The sequence below is a fragment of the Vigna angularis genome, chromosome 6, assembly GCF_016808095.1.
Source record: "Vigna angularis cultivar LongXiaoDou No.4 chromosome 6, ASM1680809v1, whole genome shotgun sequence".
Lineage (NCBI taxonomy): Eukaryota > Viridiplantae > Streptophyta > Magnoliopsida > Fabales > Fabaceae > Vigna > Vigna angularis.
This window is the reverse complement of record NC_068975.1, coordinates 29,841,934-29,855,157: the sequence shown is the minus strand read 5'-3', so window position 1 is coordinate 29,855,157 and position 13,224 is coordinate 29,841,934. Positions and strand designations below refer to the sequence as shown.

General features: G+C 30.2%; 1 protein-coding gene across 1 annotated transcript; it reads left to right on the top strand.

Annotated features, from left to right (window-relative positions):
* Window positions 1-9,054: 9,054 nt before the first annotated feature.
* Window positions 9,055-12,730, top strand: LOC108343370 (nuclear intron maturase 2, mitochondrial). The gene is made up of 2 exons (XM_017581614.2): window positions 9,055-11,317; window positions 12,129-12,730. Exon 1 carries the CDS (start codon window positions 9,179-9,181, stop codon window positions 11,309-11,311), a length of 2,133 nt encoding a protein of 710 aa, XP_017437103.2. The 5' UTR covers window positions 9,055-9,178; the 3' UTR covers window positions 11,312-11,317; window positions 12,129-12,730.
* Window positions 12,731-13,224: the final 494 nt, after the last annotated feature.

Genomic DNA, 13,224 nt, shown 5'->3' with positions numbered 1-13,224 from the left:
TAATTGAAGTATTTATTTAAGTTCATCCTTTATAATCGTATAATAATAAATTATGCTACAAGAAAAATACTTATTTTTAACCTTATCAATTGTTGTCGTAATAAATAATGTTTATTATTATCATGATTATAGAAAAATAGATTATAATTTTGAAGTACTTATGTGTTTTAAAGATATTTTCGTTGTCATTAACTTCATTAATTGCCATTAATAAATAAATAAATAAATTCTTATAATTATGTTTTTTCGTTGACAATTTTAACTTTCGGCCTTAAAACATTTCATACATCTTATTTTATTTTATTTTGTTGTCTTTAATTAGTTAATTATTTAAAAATCAATTTAGAAAATATAAAGTCAAAATGTATATTATTATGAGTTGTTTATTGATATTTTTTATGTTTTTTTTTATGTTCGTTTATTATTAAATCGGATTATAATAACATATAATTTTGGATAATTTCTATTAACTCAAATATGAGAAATTACTTCAAAAGTATTAAATTGGTTTAATGAGATTGTATTATTTGGAATATGTATTTTGTTTTTATATAGCTTAAATATATTTTAAAAAGACTATAAGAAATATTATTGAGTATTTTTAAGTATTGAATACGAAATGTTTTCTTTGCTTCAACATCATTTCAGATATATTTAAGGAATAATATTCAGTTGAACGGGTTGTCTACAAATATATTACGAAGTTTAAGCATGTTTTATAAAATTGAATATTACTTCATAAAAAATGTTATTTATAGTAGTTTTGTGAATTTTTACTTAATTAGATATAGACTATCTAGGTGGTTATATTTGATATTTGTTAAACCACTTACGATATTGTTAATTATCTTATTTATTTATTTTTTGTGCATTAAGCTAGCTATTATTTGTCTTTATCGTCACGATGTTACATTTGGTTGGTTGAGATGGTTTCAAACATATATGGTACAATCCTTTTTTTGCACATAATTGATGCAATGAAAGAAAGAGTGAAAATGAAACAATATTCTTCTTAAGTATTGAATATTATTCTCAGTGTTGATAATAGCATTCGAGTTGTAAGAAAATCTTTCTATATTCCATAAATACAAGAAATTTAGAAAAAAAAAAGATAAATGTGAGAAAAATAACCATGGTGATTTTATTAATGTTTAAGTTAAAACTATTTTTTACTTCTAAAAACTTTAAATTCAAGCGATGATTAATTATTTTTTTTCTTAAAATTGTAAATTACTATACTTGAATGTAATTATGTACAAGAACATTTATCATTTTTTTGTTGTCAATATATGTATTTGTTATGTTTAAATATAATTGAGTTTAAATTAATAATAATAATTAAATCATTTTATTAAAAAAATAAAATATAATAATTATATAAATAAATTTATATCTTAATATATAATAATAATAAATATATTAATAATATAAATAAATTTATATCATGCTAATAAAAAATGATAATTTTAATAGTAAAAATTTAATAATAGTACTACTAATAATAATATAAAATAATAATGTAAATAAATTTATATTTCAAAACAATAAAAAGTAATAAAATTAATAACAATAGCAATCATTTTTATTAGAGTGACAATTTTGTTATCTTACAATTTCATCTATTAAACTATTTTACTCTGTCATTCACATCAACCAAACCATTTACAAAATTTCTTCTTATTTCCTTGCATTATTCATTATTTTCATTTAATTTCAACAATATCACTTTCACATGTCTTTCTTCTCAAATGTATCATTTTTCATTTCCTTCAATATATGAAAGTGAATATGATTTTTTTCCGTTAAGTTAATATTAACGGTATTTAAAATGTGATCATATGTGATTTTAATAAAAAAACTTAATTACTAATTTAATATTTATATTTATTTTAAGTTCTTATATTTTTTTACAAAAAGATACTGTGATCCATTTTTGGTTAGTGTCATTCTTTATAGATTTTTTGAATAATTTAAAACTAAAAAATGGATTCATATATCGATGATCACTGACAATATAGTAAACAAAAACGAATTTAAATTTGTGATATTAGATCTAAAAAACACGTTAATGGATCTGAAATAGAGTGTCTCAATGAAATTGTATCGTCAAATAACAATATATTAGAAATGAATAAAAGGATTTAGACTCATATATGATCACCTCTTAACAATTTAATATTAATTCGATGAAATAGATCATACTATTTATATTTAAATAATATAAAAATACAGTGAAGTTCAACAAAACGAAGTGTAAAGACAAAAATAAACCATAAATCCATATATATTAATTATATTACTAATCAAATAAAATCACGTGATCCTCTTTCGGTCAATTTAGTAAAAAAAATTCATATTAACATAATTTTACAAATATATTAACTTAATTATTAAAAAACAAATATATAAAGAAAAAGAATCAAAAGAACTTAAATATAAATTAAGTATAGAGATTGAAACAAATTTGTATAAGTATAGTCCAAAAAAATCTTATATATATATATATTATGTCTCCTTTTTCTTTTCTTTTTTTTCGCTTATTTCGATTTGGAGAAACAGCACACTTTAGAACCTTTTATCTAAACCTTCGCCAAACATATTGTTTTCGTATGTAGGCAGTAACGTAGTTAAATAGTAAATAAAACTAGAGCAGGACCAACTGATGTTCTTGCGTGAAAACTTAGTAAGCAATAAAAATCAAGTTAGTTAACTGAATTATTAAACATTAGAAATTGCGATATTTTTTATTTTTTTACCTTTTCTTTTCTTCCATCACGTCACATAATTCGCGATATTTATATTTATTTTTTTTACTGAACATTTAGAATTTTATATGTTAGTCAATATTTTCTTTTCAATAATGCAACGTGGTTTACTTTTTAGTGGAACAAGGACGTTGGTCCTTTCTCAAACTTCTAAACGAAGTATGGTAATTATCCATCTTAAATATCTCCATAGATTATTCCATTATTTTAGATTATATTAATGCCCACGGGTTACTCGTGCAAAATTATCATCACTACAGCTTACCTTTCTTTTATATTAATTTTTCTACTTTTGCGTTTAAATATTTAATCACGTGTTGTAACGCATACGTACAAAAAATAATAATAAGTGGTTTGTTTGAATTATTTTTTTAGAAAATACAAAAATACACCACAAGTTGAATTACGAGTTCTTTTAGAAAATATTTTTAACGAGCACCTTTACAGTAAAATAATGAGGGAACGAAATTCTCTACAGTCTAAAATGAACTTATATGCAGAAGTTACAAAATATATAAGAAAACATAACTTTTTTTACAAATTCATGTCATTTTTTTCGTATGAGTATTTATAAACAACTTTTTTCAGACATACCATAATTTTCAAATATTTTTCGAAAAACTATCAAGCATATGTTCTATGGACAATGCAAAAATTGTCTTAAAGCAAGTTTAGTTGTAATATATTGATTGCCTATTTTACTTCTTAAAGTAATACACTGTGATTGTATAATTTTATCTTGTATTGAAGCCTTGTTGTGCCAATTTATTAAGTTGTGTTCATTTCATGAAATAGGAAGTTTAGTGCATTGATCGATAATTTTTATGGTAAAAATGGGTACATTGTTAAAGACAATAGGGTTGGGACATGAATGATGGAAATTTATGAAGGACTTCTGATAAATCAAAGAAAAGTTGTGTGATAAAGTTTTGATAAAACAAAATCACTCCACTTGGAAAATTGTAATGAATAATGAAATTTAGGATGTTGGTATTTCCAAGATTTTCAAAAACAAAATTATTCCGCTCGATAAATTTCAAACAAGTCCTATATTAAGATATTATGGAAGAATATTATAATCATGGTTACTTGTTTTATGATTAATGGAGATATATATTTTTTTTTTGGCAATGAACATAATTATAAACATTATTTAATGGATATAATTATAGATATTATTGAATAAATATAATTATGAATATTTTTAGGAGTGATAATTTGGTCTTTATTTAGTTTAGTATATATTTTTAGTTGAGTGATCTATGAATAAAAGAGAATGAGTTTTCTTGTTCTAAATCTTATCATGGTAACAATATAGAAAAATCACAGGGAGACTGTATATATATATATATATTAAAAAACTATAAGAGATTATGGTAGAAAACAATTGTGAGTCAATAGAAATATTTGGTTCAGTACATAGTGATAATAACTTCTTCGCATTTAGAATGTCTGATATCATGTGACAATAAATTTATCTTGTGTAAATGTGAAAAACAATTACAATCATACATGTAGGATTATCAAATGGGAAAGATGTCACGATTACAAGAAGGGTAGTGTGATTTTGGATGATGATTTGCAACTTGATAATATCCTTTTTGTGCCACAATTAACTTATTACTTAATTTCTATATCTCGATTAATTGATGCCTCAAATTGTTTCATTCAATTTACAAATGCATTGTGTTATACATGATCGAAAAATGAAGATGTTGACTGGAGTGGGTGAACAGACCGATGAACTTTATTTTTTCGGGATATTCCAAGATACACACATTAATGTTTGACAAAGATTCGTCAATTGATTTTTTACATAAACTATTAGGTCACCCATTAGAAATTGTGTTAAAGTCCATCCCTCGTGTGAGTTAGTGTGAGTTAATTTAATAGAAGCAATAATATTAAAATTTGTGACACATGTCCCTGTGTTAAACAACATAGGAATCACTTTTCATCGAGTCAGCATATTGTAAGTAATTTGTTTGAATTATTTCATTATGATTTATGGACACATTATTAGCTAACAATTGTTTATGATTATTCTCATTTAGTTTGATTTTATTTTATATACAACAAAACCAAAGTTATGTTTATTGATAAGTGTTTATTTTACTCATAACTCACAAACATTTTATCACTTTGCTTGATTATGGTACAAAAATTGATATTTCATTTCCTTTTACTCATAATTTGATAAAAGCATTTGGATATAATCATGAGTAACAAATTAATGCAATTTTTGTGTAAGTTTTACTGATTTTATAAGAAACAGAGTCACATAGTTGGAGCCTCAAAAAACACAACTTGAGCATTGAAAGACAGTTCAACCAAATTCAAACATTGTTTTCACAACTTAAGCAACAAAGTTGATGCCTCAGCCACACAAAGAGAACTTCATCCTAAAGTAATATGAAACATCAAAGTATAAAGCTCAACCATGGAGGAAACTCACCTATGAAGAAAACCTTACGGGTTGAACATCACAAAGGGACTGAGCCTTGAGAAAACTCTCCATGGAAGGAAAACTCACAAGTTGACCACCATAATTAAAGTTGTAACCAAGTCTCGAAACTCTATAAATTAAGAGCAAACCCCGTGTTTTAAAGATCCAATTTTTATATTCAGTTCTTAAACTTCTCCTTAAGTTCTATCTTCCATTTCATTTGTAATATTTCTTAGAATATGAGGAACATAAGGATATTACAGTGGCTCATTGGATTGAATATTAGAATCAACACGAGTTGTTGAAATTTCCTATATTCGAATTGAATTTAGCACTATGAACTTTTATACTAGTATTGTTTTATTATTTTATATAAGTGTTATTTCATATGTTAGTGATTTAATTTGCTTTATACATATAATTAATTGATCACTCATCCTTTTCGTCCATAACTCGAATTAGACTAAAGCTATCTAATTTGATTTATAGATCCAACTTAATCATCTAATATTGTTAAGTGGTAAACATGCATCTATATGCTTTAGCTGGTTAAAGAGTCATAATCTTAATGCAAAAGTATATTCACCAAAAAGTGAAGAATTCAAATGTCTTTAGGTCATAGGTTGCATACATGAGTTTATGATTACATTAATTTTCATTTAGGAACAATTAATGAATATTGTTAATTCAATAAAATAGTAAACGTGGTTAAGAAGAGGGTTGTGAAGTATAATCCCAACATGTTTTACCTTATCGACTTATTTATCTTAACTTAGAGTTATGGATAATAACATCACAACCAAACCGTTTTAATTACAAATCCAAGATAGCATCATAGTTTTTTTTATAAGAGTTGATTAAATCTTTATGGATACAACACTTGATACTAAAATTGAACAAATGCACTTGATGGTGTGATTGCTTTAATCAAAGGTCATCAACTATGTTTATGCACTTTGTTGCCTCTATTGATATAATATTTGATATGAAAGTAAAGAAAGTATAAGTGACAACAACATCGAATTTAACTATCTCTGTGATTTTTCATTAAAGAATAAAATTGTGTTCAAGACATATTATGTGGGGTAATCCACAACAAAATGGGAGAATAGAAAGTAAACCTCAACACTGTGACACAAGCACTCAAACTTTAAGATAATTTACCAATGTAGTTTTGGGATGAATGTGTATTAGCAACTTGTCATTTAATTAATCGCACACCATCTAATGTGCTTAACTATTTGACACCTTGTGAAAAATTATATTATGAACCACCTAGGTTTGATAAAATTAAAAGTTTTGGTTTCTTATGTTATGCACATCATCAACATTGTGATGGAGATAAATTTTTCAGTAGAAATCAAAAGTTTATTTCTGTGGATACCCCTTATGGGAAAAAGTGATAGAAATTGTATGATTTGGAATCTCATGAATACTTTGTCTCTAAAGATGTAAAATTTTACGAACATAAATTTTCTTTTGTTAAGTCACCAAACAATGTTTTTCATACACCTCACATTAATCATGATATTGAATGTGCTGATAACGGTATTAGATGGTAGACTTATGATGTATCACTCCTAAAGGGAGGGTGCATCTTTGGCCTCATAAGGAGAAGATGACTCATAACTTCAAAGGGGATTGTGTAAAGTCTGTAATGAATATGAGGGAGAAAATGTAAGTGGTGTAGATGGGGAGTTAGTGTTTGCACATGGAGTTGATGAAGATGATGTTATGGTAGTGTAAGAAGAAAATATCGAGACAAAAATGAGAAGAATATGAAAAACAAAATCTCATCAACAAAATATAAGGATTTTGTCACTTATGTTATTAGAAAAGTAAAGTCCTCGTAAAAAATCATTTTCTCAACAACATGCCTAATGTATTAATTATCCTATTGCTCACTTTGTAAATAATGAATGATTTACTATTAGACATTAAAATTTTGTTGCATATCTGACAACATGGAAATAACCTAACAATTTTAAAGAAGTTGTAAAGGATTATGGTCGGTGTGCCACAATAGCCAAAGAGATATGAGCTTTAGAAGAGAATGAGACATGAGTTTTGTAGAAACTATCGCTTGAAAAGAAAGCTCTTGAAAGTAAATAGATATACAAAAGAAAACATCACTCGAATGGGAGCATAGAACACTTGAAGGCGAGATTTGTCATATTTAGACATCATTAGAGAGAGGACACAAACTATGACGAAAAATTTGCCCCAATGGCAAAAATGATGACTATGTAAAACTTTTTTGGCATTATCAACAATTAAAAAGTGAGAAGTTCATCAAATGGAAGTACATAACTTGTTTCTTTATAGTGATTTGGTTGAAGAGGTATAAAAACAAGTTCTTCCATGTTTTAAAAACATTGACACAAATTTTGTTAGTCAATTGAAAAGGTCATTATATGGCTTAAAACCACGTTGTTGGGTTACTAAGTTGACAACTTCAATGAAGATTTTTTTTTCTATTATAAATCGTTTTTAAACTTTATTGATATGACTAAATTATCAAGATATTTTCTCTGAAATTATGCAATTTTATTATTCAGATAAAATTTTGTTTGTGAAAGACTGAATTCTCACAATGTTTTTTCTAATTTTGCATATTGGTTTGCAGTGAAAATTTATTTTCTTATGAACGAATTCTTAGCCATATTTTTTTTAATATATTTGTATATTTATTTATAATAACTTACTTCATTAAAAACTTAAATTTATTTATAAATTGATGTGAATATAAATTTAAAAAAACAGATTTAATTTAATATTTATAAATTAATTGAGAATAATGGTTTTGAAGAGTAATTATAATAAATAAGATAATTTAAATACACTTTAATTATGATAATAGAAAAATCATCATAATAAACTATCGTAATTATGGTTGTCCTTTTTTGTAAAATTAATTTTGATAAATATATATTTAGTTAGTTAAAACAATTTATGTAATAAAAAAATTATGTAATAAGTCAGAAAAATAAAAATAAATAATAATATGATTGTAGGTGAAAATATTTGAGAAGAAATTTAATGTAAAGTTAAAAATTAATAATATTAATGTAAAACATTTAGGTTTATTTATAAAAAAAATGATTAACAATTTTGGCATGTATAGAATTTGTTTGATGAGTTAACTTGTCTAATTTATCCTCCCATAAAAAAACTATATAAAATATAGTTTAATGCTCCAGCCCATTTAGCTAAATGATTAGTTGAGTTTGGTTGATCAGTTGAATTGGTCTTCTCTTCCTTTCATTAAATTTAGTTTTACCCATAAACATGTAATAATAATTTGTTTAGCAAGAGATATTGTTAACTACTAAAAAAAATCGAATGTATAACGACATCAACTGTCAACAAAAGAAAAAATAAATTCATTATAAGCTAGACAAAACCATGCACGAGTTATTTAAAAATATTTATTCATATTTTCCCTTTGGGCCAGTTTAAATCATTGGAAGTTGGCCTTTTTTTTTTCTGTGTGGTGGTTACGGAGATTATATCTAAATTAACTAAGTTTTTGGATAATGGTTTTATAAATATTGAGTGAGATAGACAATAAATTGGTATATATTTTATATTATAATAAAAAATTAAAATAAAATAATTTATAATTTAGTATTTTATAAAACATTTTTGATATGTTGGGATTTGAAATTTCATCCAGAAACAAAAACTTGTTATATTTATTTTCATTGATACGATAATTATTTACAAATAATATTTTATGAAGCATTATAAGTTTTTAATAACTAATAAAAGTTGTGACACCTGGAACAAAAGGATATTGAATTAAAATGTTTAATAAAATAGTTAAATTAAATTGGAATGTGTGAAGAAAAATGGAAGAAGGAAGACTGAGAGTGGTGATATGGGGGGTTACAGAAGGGTTTTTGGTGGGTTTTGCTTCCCTCCCTCACTCCCTTCCAAGCCAATGCTCTGACAACACTAATTCCAAATGCGTCGCCGCCTTCCCTTCTTCTCCGGCCGCCTCCGCCATCTACTTCTCCCCAATACCACCAATCCCCTGCGGCCAATTTCAGTTTTTCCTATCCTGCACCCGCCTCTCTCCTCCCCTCGTCGTTTCTCCTCTTCCACCCTCTCCAGAGACGATGGCGTCTCCCTCTGCTGTCAGATGTGGATCGACAACTTCCGCCACCCCGACCGCGTCGTCACCTCCATCTCCCCCCTCCTCCGCCGCTTCGACCTCTGGCTCCTCGCCTACCAGAAAGTCGCCACCGACGACACGGGCTCCTACGTCCCCCGCTCCTCCATCTCCACCTCCACCCTCCAGGACCTCCTCGCCCTTCGCAACGCCGTCCTCGACGGAAAATTCAAGTGGGGCGCCAGACTCAAGTTCTTCGTGAAATCCCCGCGAGACAAAACCGACTACGATTCCCTCTCCAAGCGCAAAATCAAAACCATCCTCACCACCACGCAGCCCTCACCCTTCCAGGACAAGATCGTTCAGGAGGTTCTATTGATGATCCTGGAACCAATCTACGAGCCTCGCTTTTCCCCAAAGTCGTACGCTTTTAGACCGGGTAGAACACCGCACACTGTCTTAAGGGTCATCAGAAGGAGCTTTGCTGGTTATTTGTGGTATATAAAGGCTGATTTTAGTGTTTTGTTAGATGGGATGAAAGTGGGGTTGGTGATCAATGCTGTCATGAGGGATGTTAGGGATAAATTGATTGTTGATTTGATTAAAGACGCTCTGGTTACGCCGGTGGTTGTCACTACCCTGGAGAAAAAGGAGAAGAAGAAGAAGAGGAAGTATCAGAAGAAGAGGGTGCTAGCCGAGGATGAGCCTAAGCCTGATCCTTATTGGTTGGATACCTTTTTTGGGTTTGCGCCCGAGGAGGCCGAGAGGGTTCCCAATTGGGGGCATTGTGGAGTGCTTAGTCCACTTTTGTCCAATGTTTGTTTGGATGAGTTGGATAGGTGGATGGAGGGGAAGATTAAGGAGTTCTACGTTCCTTCCAAAAGTGATGTTATATGGAATAGTCCTGAAGAGGAGCAGGGGAACACTTCATGGCCAGAGTTTGTGCCCACGAGTGGGCCGGATAAGACTAGGAAGATGGATTTTGTTAGGTATGGAGGGCATGTCTTGATTGGTGTTAGAGGGCCTAGGGCTGATGCGGCTGTATTGAGGAAGCAGTTGATTGAGTTTTGTGATCAGAGGTTTATGCTCAAGCTTGATAATGAGAGCCTCCCTATAGAGCATATAACAAAAGGGATCATGTTTTTGGACCATGTGTTGTGTCGGAGGGTTGTGTATCCAACTCTTAGGTACACTGCAACTGGTGGTAAGATCATAAGTGAGAAGGGAGTGGGGACGCTGTTGTCAGTGACGGCCAGCTTGAAACAGTGCATTAAACAGTTTAGGAAGTTAAGCTTTCTCAAGGGGGATAAGGATCCTGATCCCCAGCCTTGTTTTAGGATGTTTCATGCCACGCAGGCGCATACCAATGCTCAAATGAACAAGTTTTTGTCAACCATGGTTGAGTGGTACAGGTATGCGGACAATAGGAAGAAGATTGTAAACTTCTGTTCTTATATCATAAGAGGCTCCCTTGCTAAGCTGTATGCTGCAAAATACAAGCTTCGTTCGAGGGCAAAAGTGTACAAGATAGGTGCTCGTAACTTGAGCCGCCCATTGAAGGAGAAAAAAGGTCAGTCTCCTGAGTACCAGAATTTGTTAAGGATGGGTCTTGCTGAATCAATCGATGGGCTCCATTATACAAGGCTGTCTCTTGTACCTGAGACAGATTACTCTCTATTCCCTAGTAACTGGAGGCCTGACCATGAAAAGTTGTTGCTAGAATACATAAAACTGGATGATCCAAAGACTTTGGAGGAGCAACGGAGTTGCATCAGTGAACAAGGTCTTGTTACACCTCAAGATTATATTTCAATGCTTGTGTGGAATTACAAAAGGAATTCTCTTGCTATGGACCAGCTTTCCTTAGTAAGGAGCAACGAAAGTGTTGTAGAACAGCATTCGCTAGTTGGCTCAAACCAGGATGATCAGGACAACATAAACAAAGAGGAAGAAGATGATGGAAAGATGAATGCAGCACAAATGTAACAAAAGGTTTTGTAATCTGTACTCCCCAAGGAGTAATATTTTTGTATATGGTCTTTGAGTAGGTTCTTTCAGAATATTTTGGACTCGTTGAGAAAATGAAATAATAGTTTTTTCATTTAGTTCCCTGATTCCCTCCCTTGCCTGCACAAGTAGCTTTAACCTATTATTCCTGATCTTTGGGTGGTAACCACTTTGTCCCTTTTCTTTTGTTCTTGATCTTCTCCTTCCTAGTTTTATGACTTCTAACCTGAAGAGTAAATATTAACATGTGTTAAGAAGGATGACTATTGTATATATAAGAACCAATAATGTACTAAAGCTTTTAGTAGATTTCCTTGCCTTGATGTCGAAAACTTTGTGGCTGAAAGATCAAGTGTTGGATCCTAACCACCTCATTCATTTAAAAAAAGTTGAATGTCAGCATTAGATAAAAGAAGGTATGGGCATTGTACACTTAACAAGACAAGCGTGTCTTGCCTAAGGCCGTGTGTTAGAGATGTATGGAAACCATTCATGCGGTTTCATTTCACCTATTGGCATTAACTTTTAAGAGAGTTGATGATCCTGTGAGATATTATCATGATACAGGGTTAAGTGTTTCTGAAATTTACTTAAAATGAGTTTCTTAACATAGAATGAGTTTCTATGTTCTCATTCTTTAGTTTAATTTGGATTTTGGCAGTTTGCTATTTCAATTAACTACTTAACTCCTGATATCTTTGTTCAGAAGTAACGTTTTGAAATTTATCAGAAATGTTACACTTCACATCTTTGAATCTATCTCTGATGTTCCACAAACCCCTTTTCCTCTTTTCAGGTTGATATTGTCTTTTCACCTTCTCACCATGGATGCTTTCCAAGAGAAAGGATGCTATAACTGGAGTGGAGGGCCCATGCGTGCAGGCATTCAACTTGGGCAAAATATTATCGCTGCCACTCTGCTTGTGAACACTGGGCAATGAGACGGAGGTAAAAGTTCACGCACTTCAAAATGTGGAAAGCAATTCCTTTCCTCGTGCTGTTCTAGAGTGCTTATTTGTGAGTTCCCAGGAAGGAGTATGCAGATTTCTGTCGGAGGCTTATAAAGTGTGTTCCTGGTGAGTGCATAGGACAAAGCAAGGTGTGAATTGCACTCCAGCTGGATCATTTCAAATATCACATTAATTTTGTAAATGAGCTATTTGTCCATATATACTTGTCCCGATTATTTTTTAATGTATTGAGTATATCTGCAACTCTTAGTTCTTAACCACACATTGATTCGTGTTTCTTTTTTTCACTCTTTTCTGTTCGGGCCTTGAACGCAAGCTGTAAGAACACATTGAATGTTTGCAGTGTACTGGGAAGAAGCTCATTGTTGTACATTTTGAGTTTCTTATTTTTAAAACATTATAATTTAGTTTGTAATTTTCTTTTTCATTTCCAGTTTTTTTTTGTCTGTTAAATATTATTTTTTGTTTGCTTTTTTATTATATCAAAGTTTATTTATGTATTATATTTTCTAAATATTAGGAGTTTCTCAGCATTGAGAGCCATTTAGTGACTTCAGGAGATCCTTGACGTGAATCTAGTATAGTCTATAAAGTGGCATGTTTTGGTTGTTCTTTCTCGTTTTATTTGCCATTAATATACCACTAATTACACGTTGTTCTACGGCTGTGAGCAGTAAAAACAGGCCAGCTCAAGAGAGAGCATTGAGTTATGTTAATTTTCGAAGGCTCAAATGTTAAGAGAGAATATTTTAGTAGAAATTTCTCTTGTCTCCTTCTGCCAAATTATGGCAGTGTATTTGCAAGAAAAGATTAAGTTGTAAAAGTAGAAGGGGCCTATTTATATGGCAATCTCTGGGGCCAGAGTGCGATGTTCTTGTGATAAAATGTCGGTGAATACCTCACCGGCAAAATAGTAAAAAT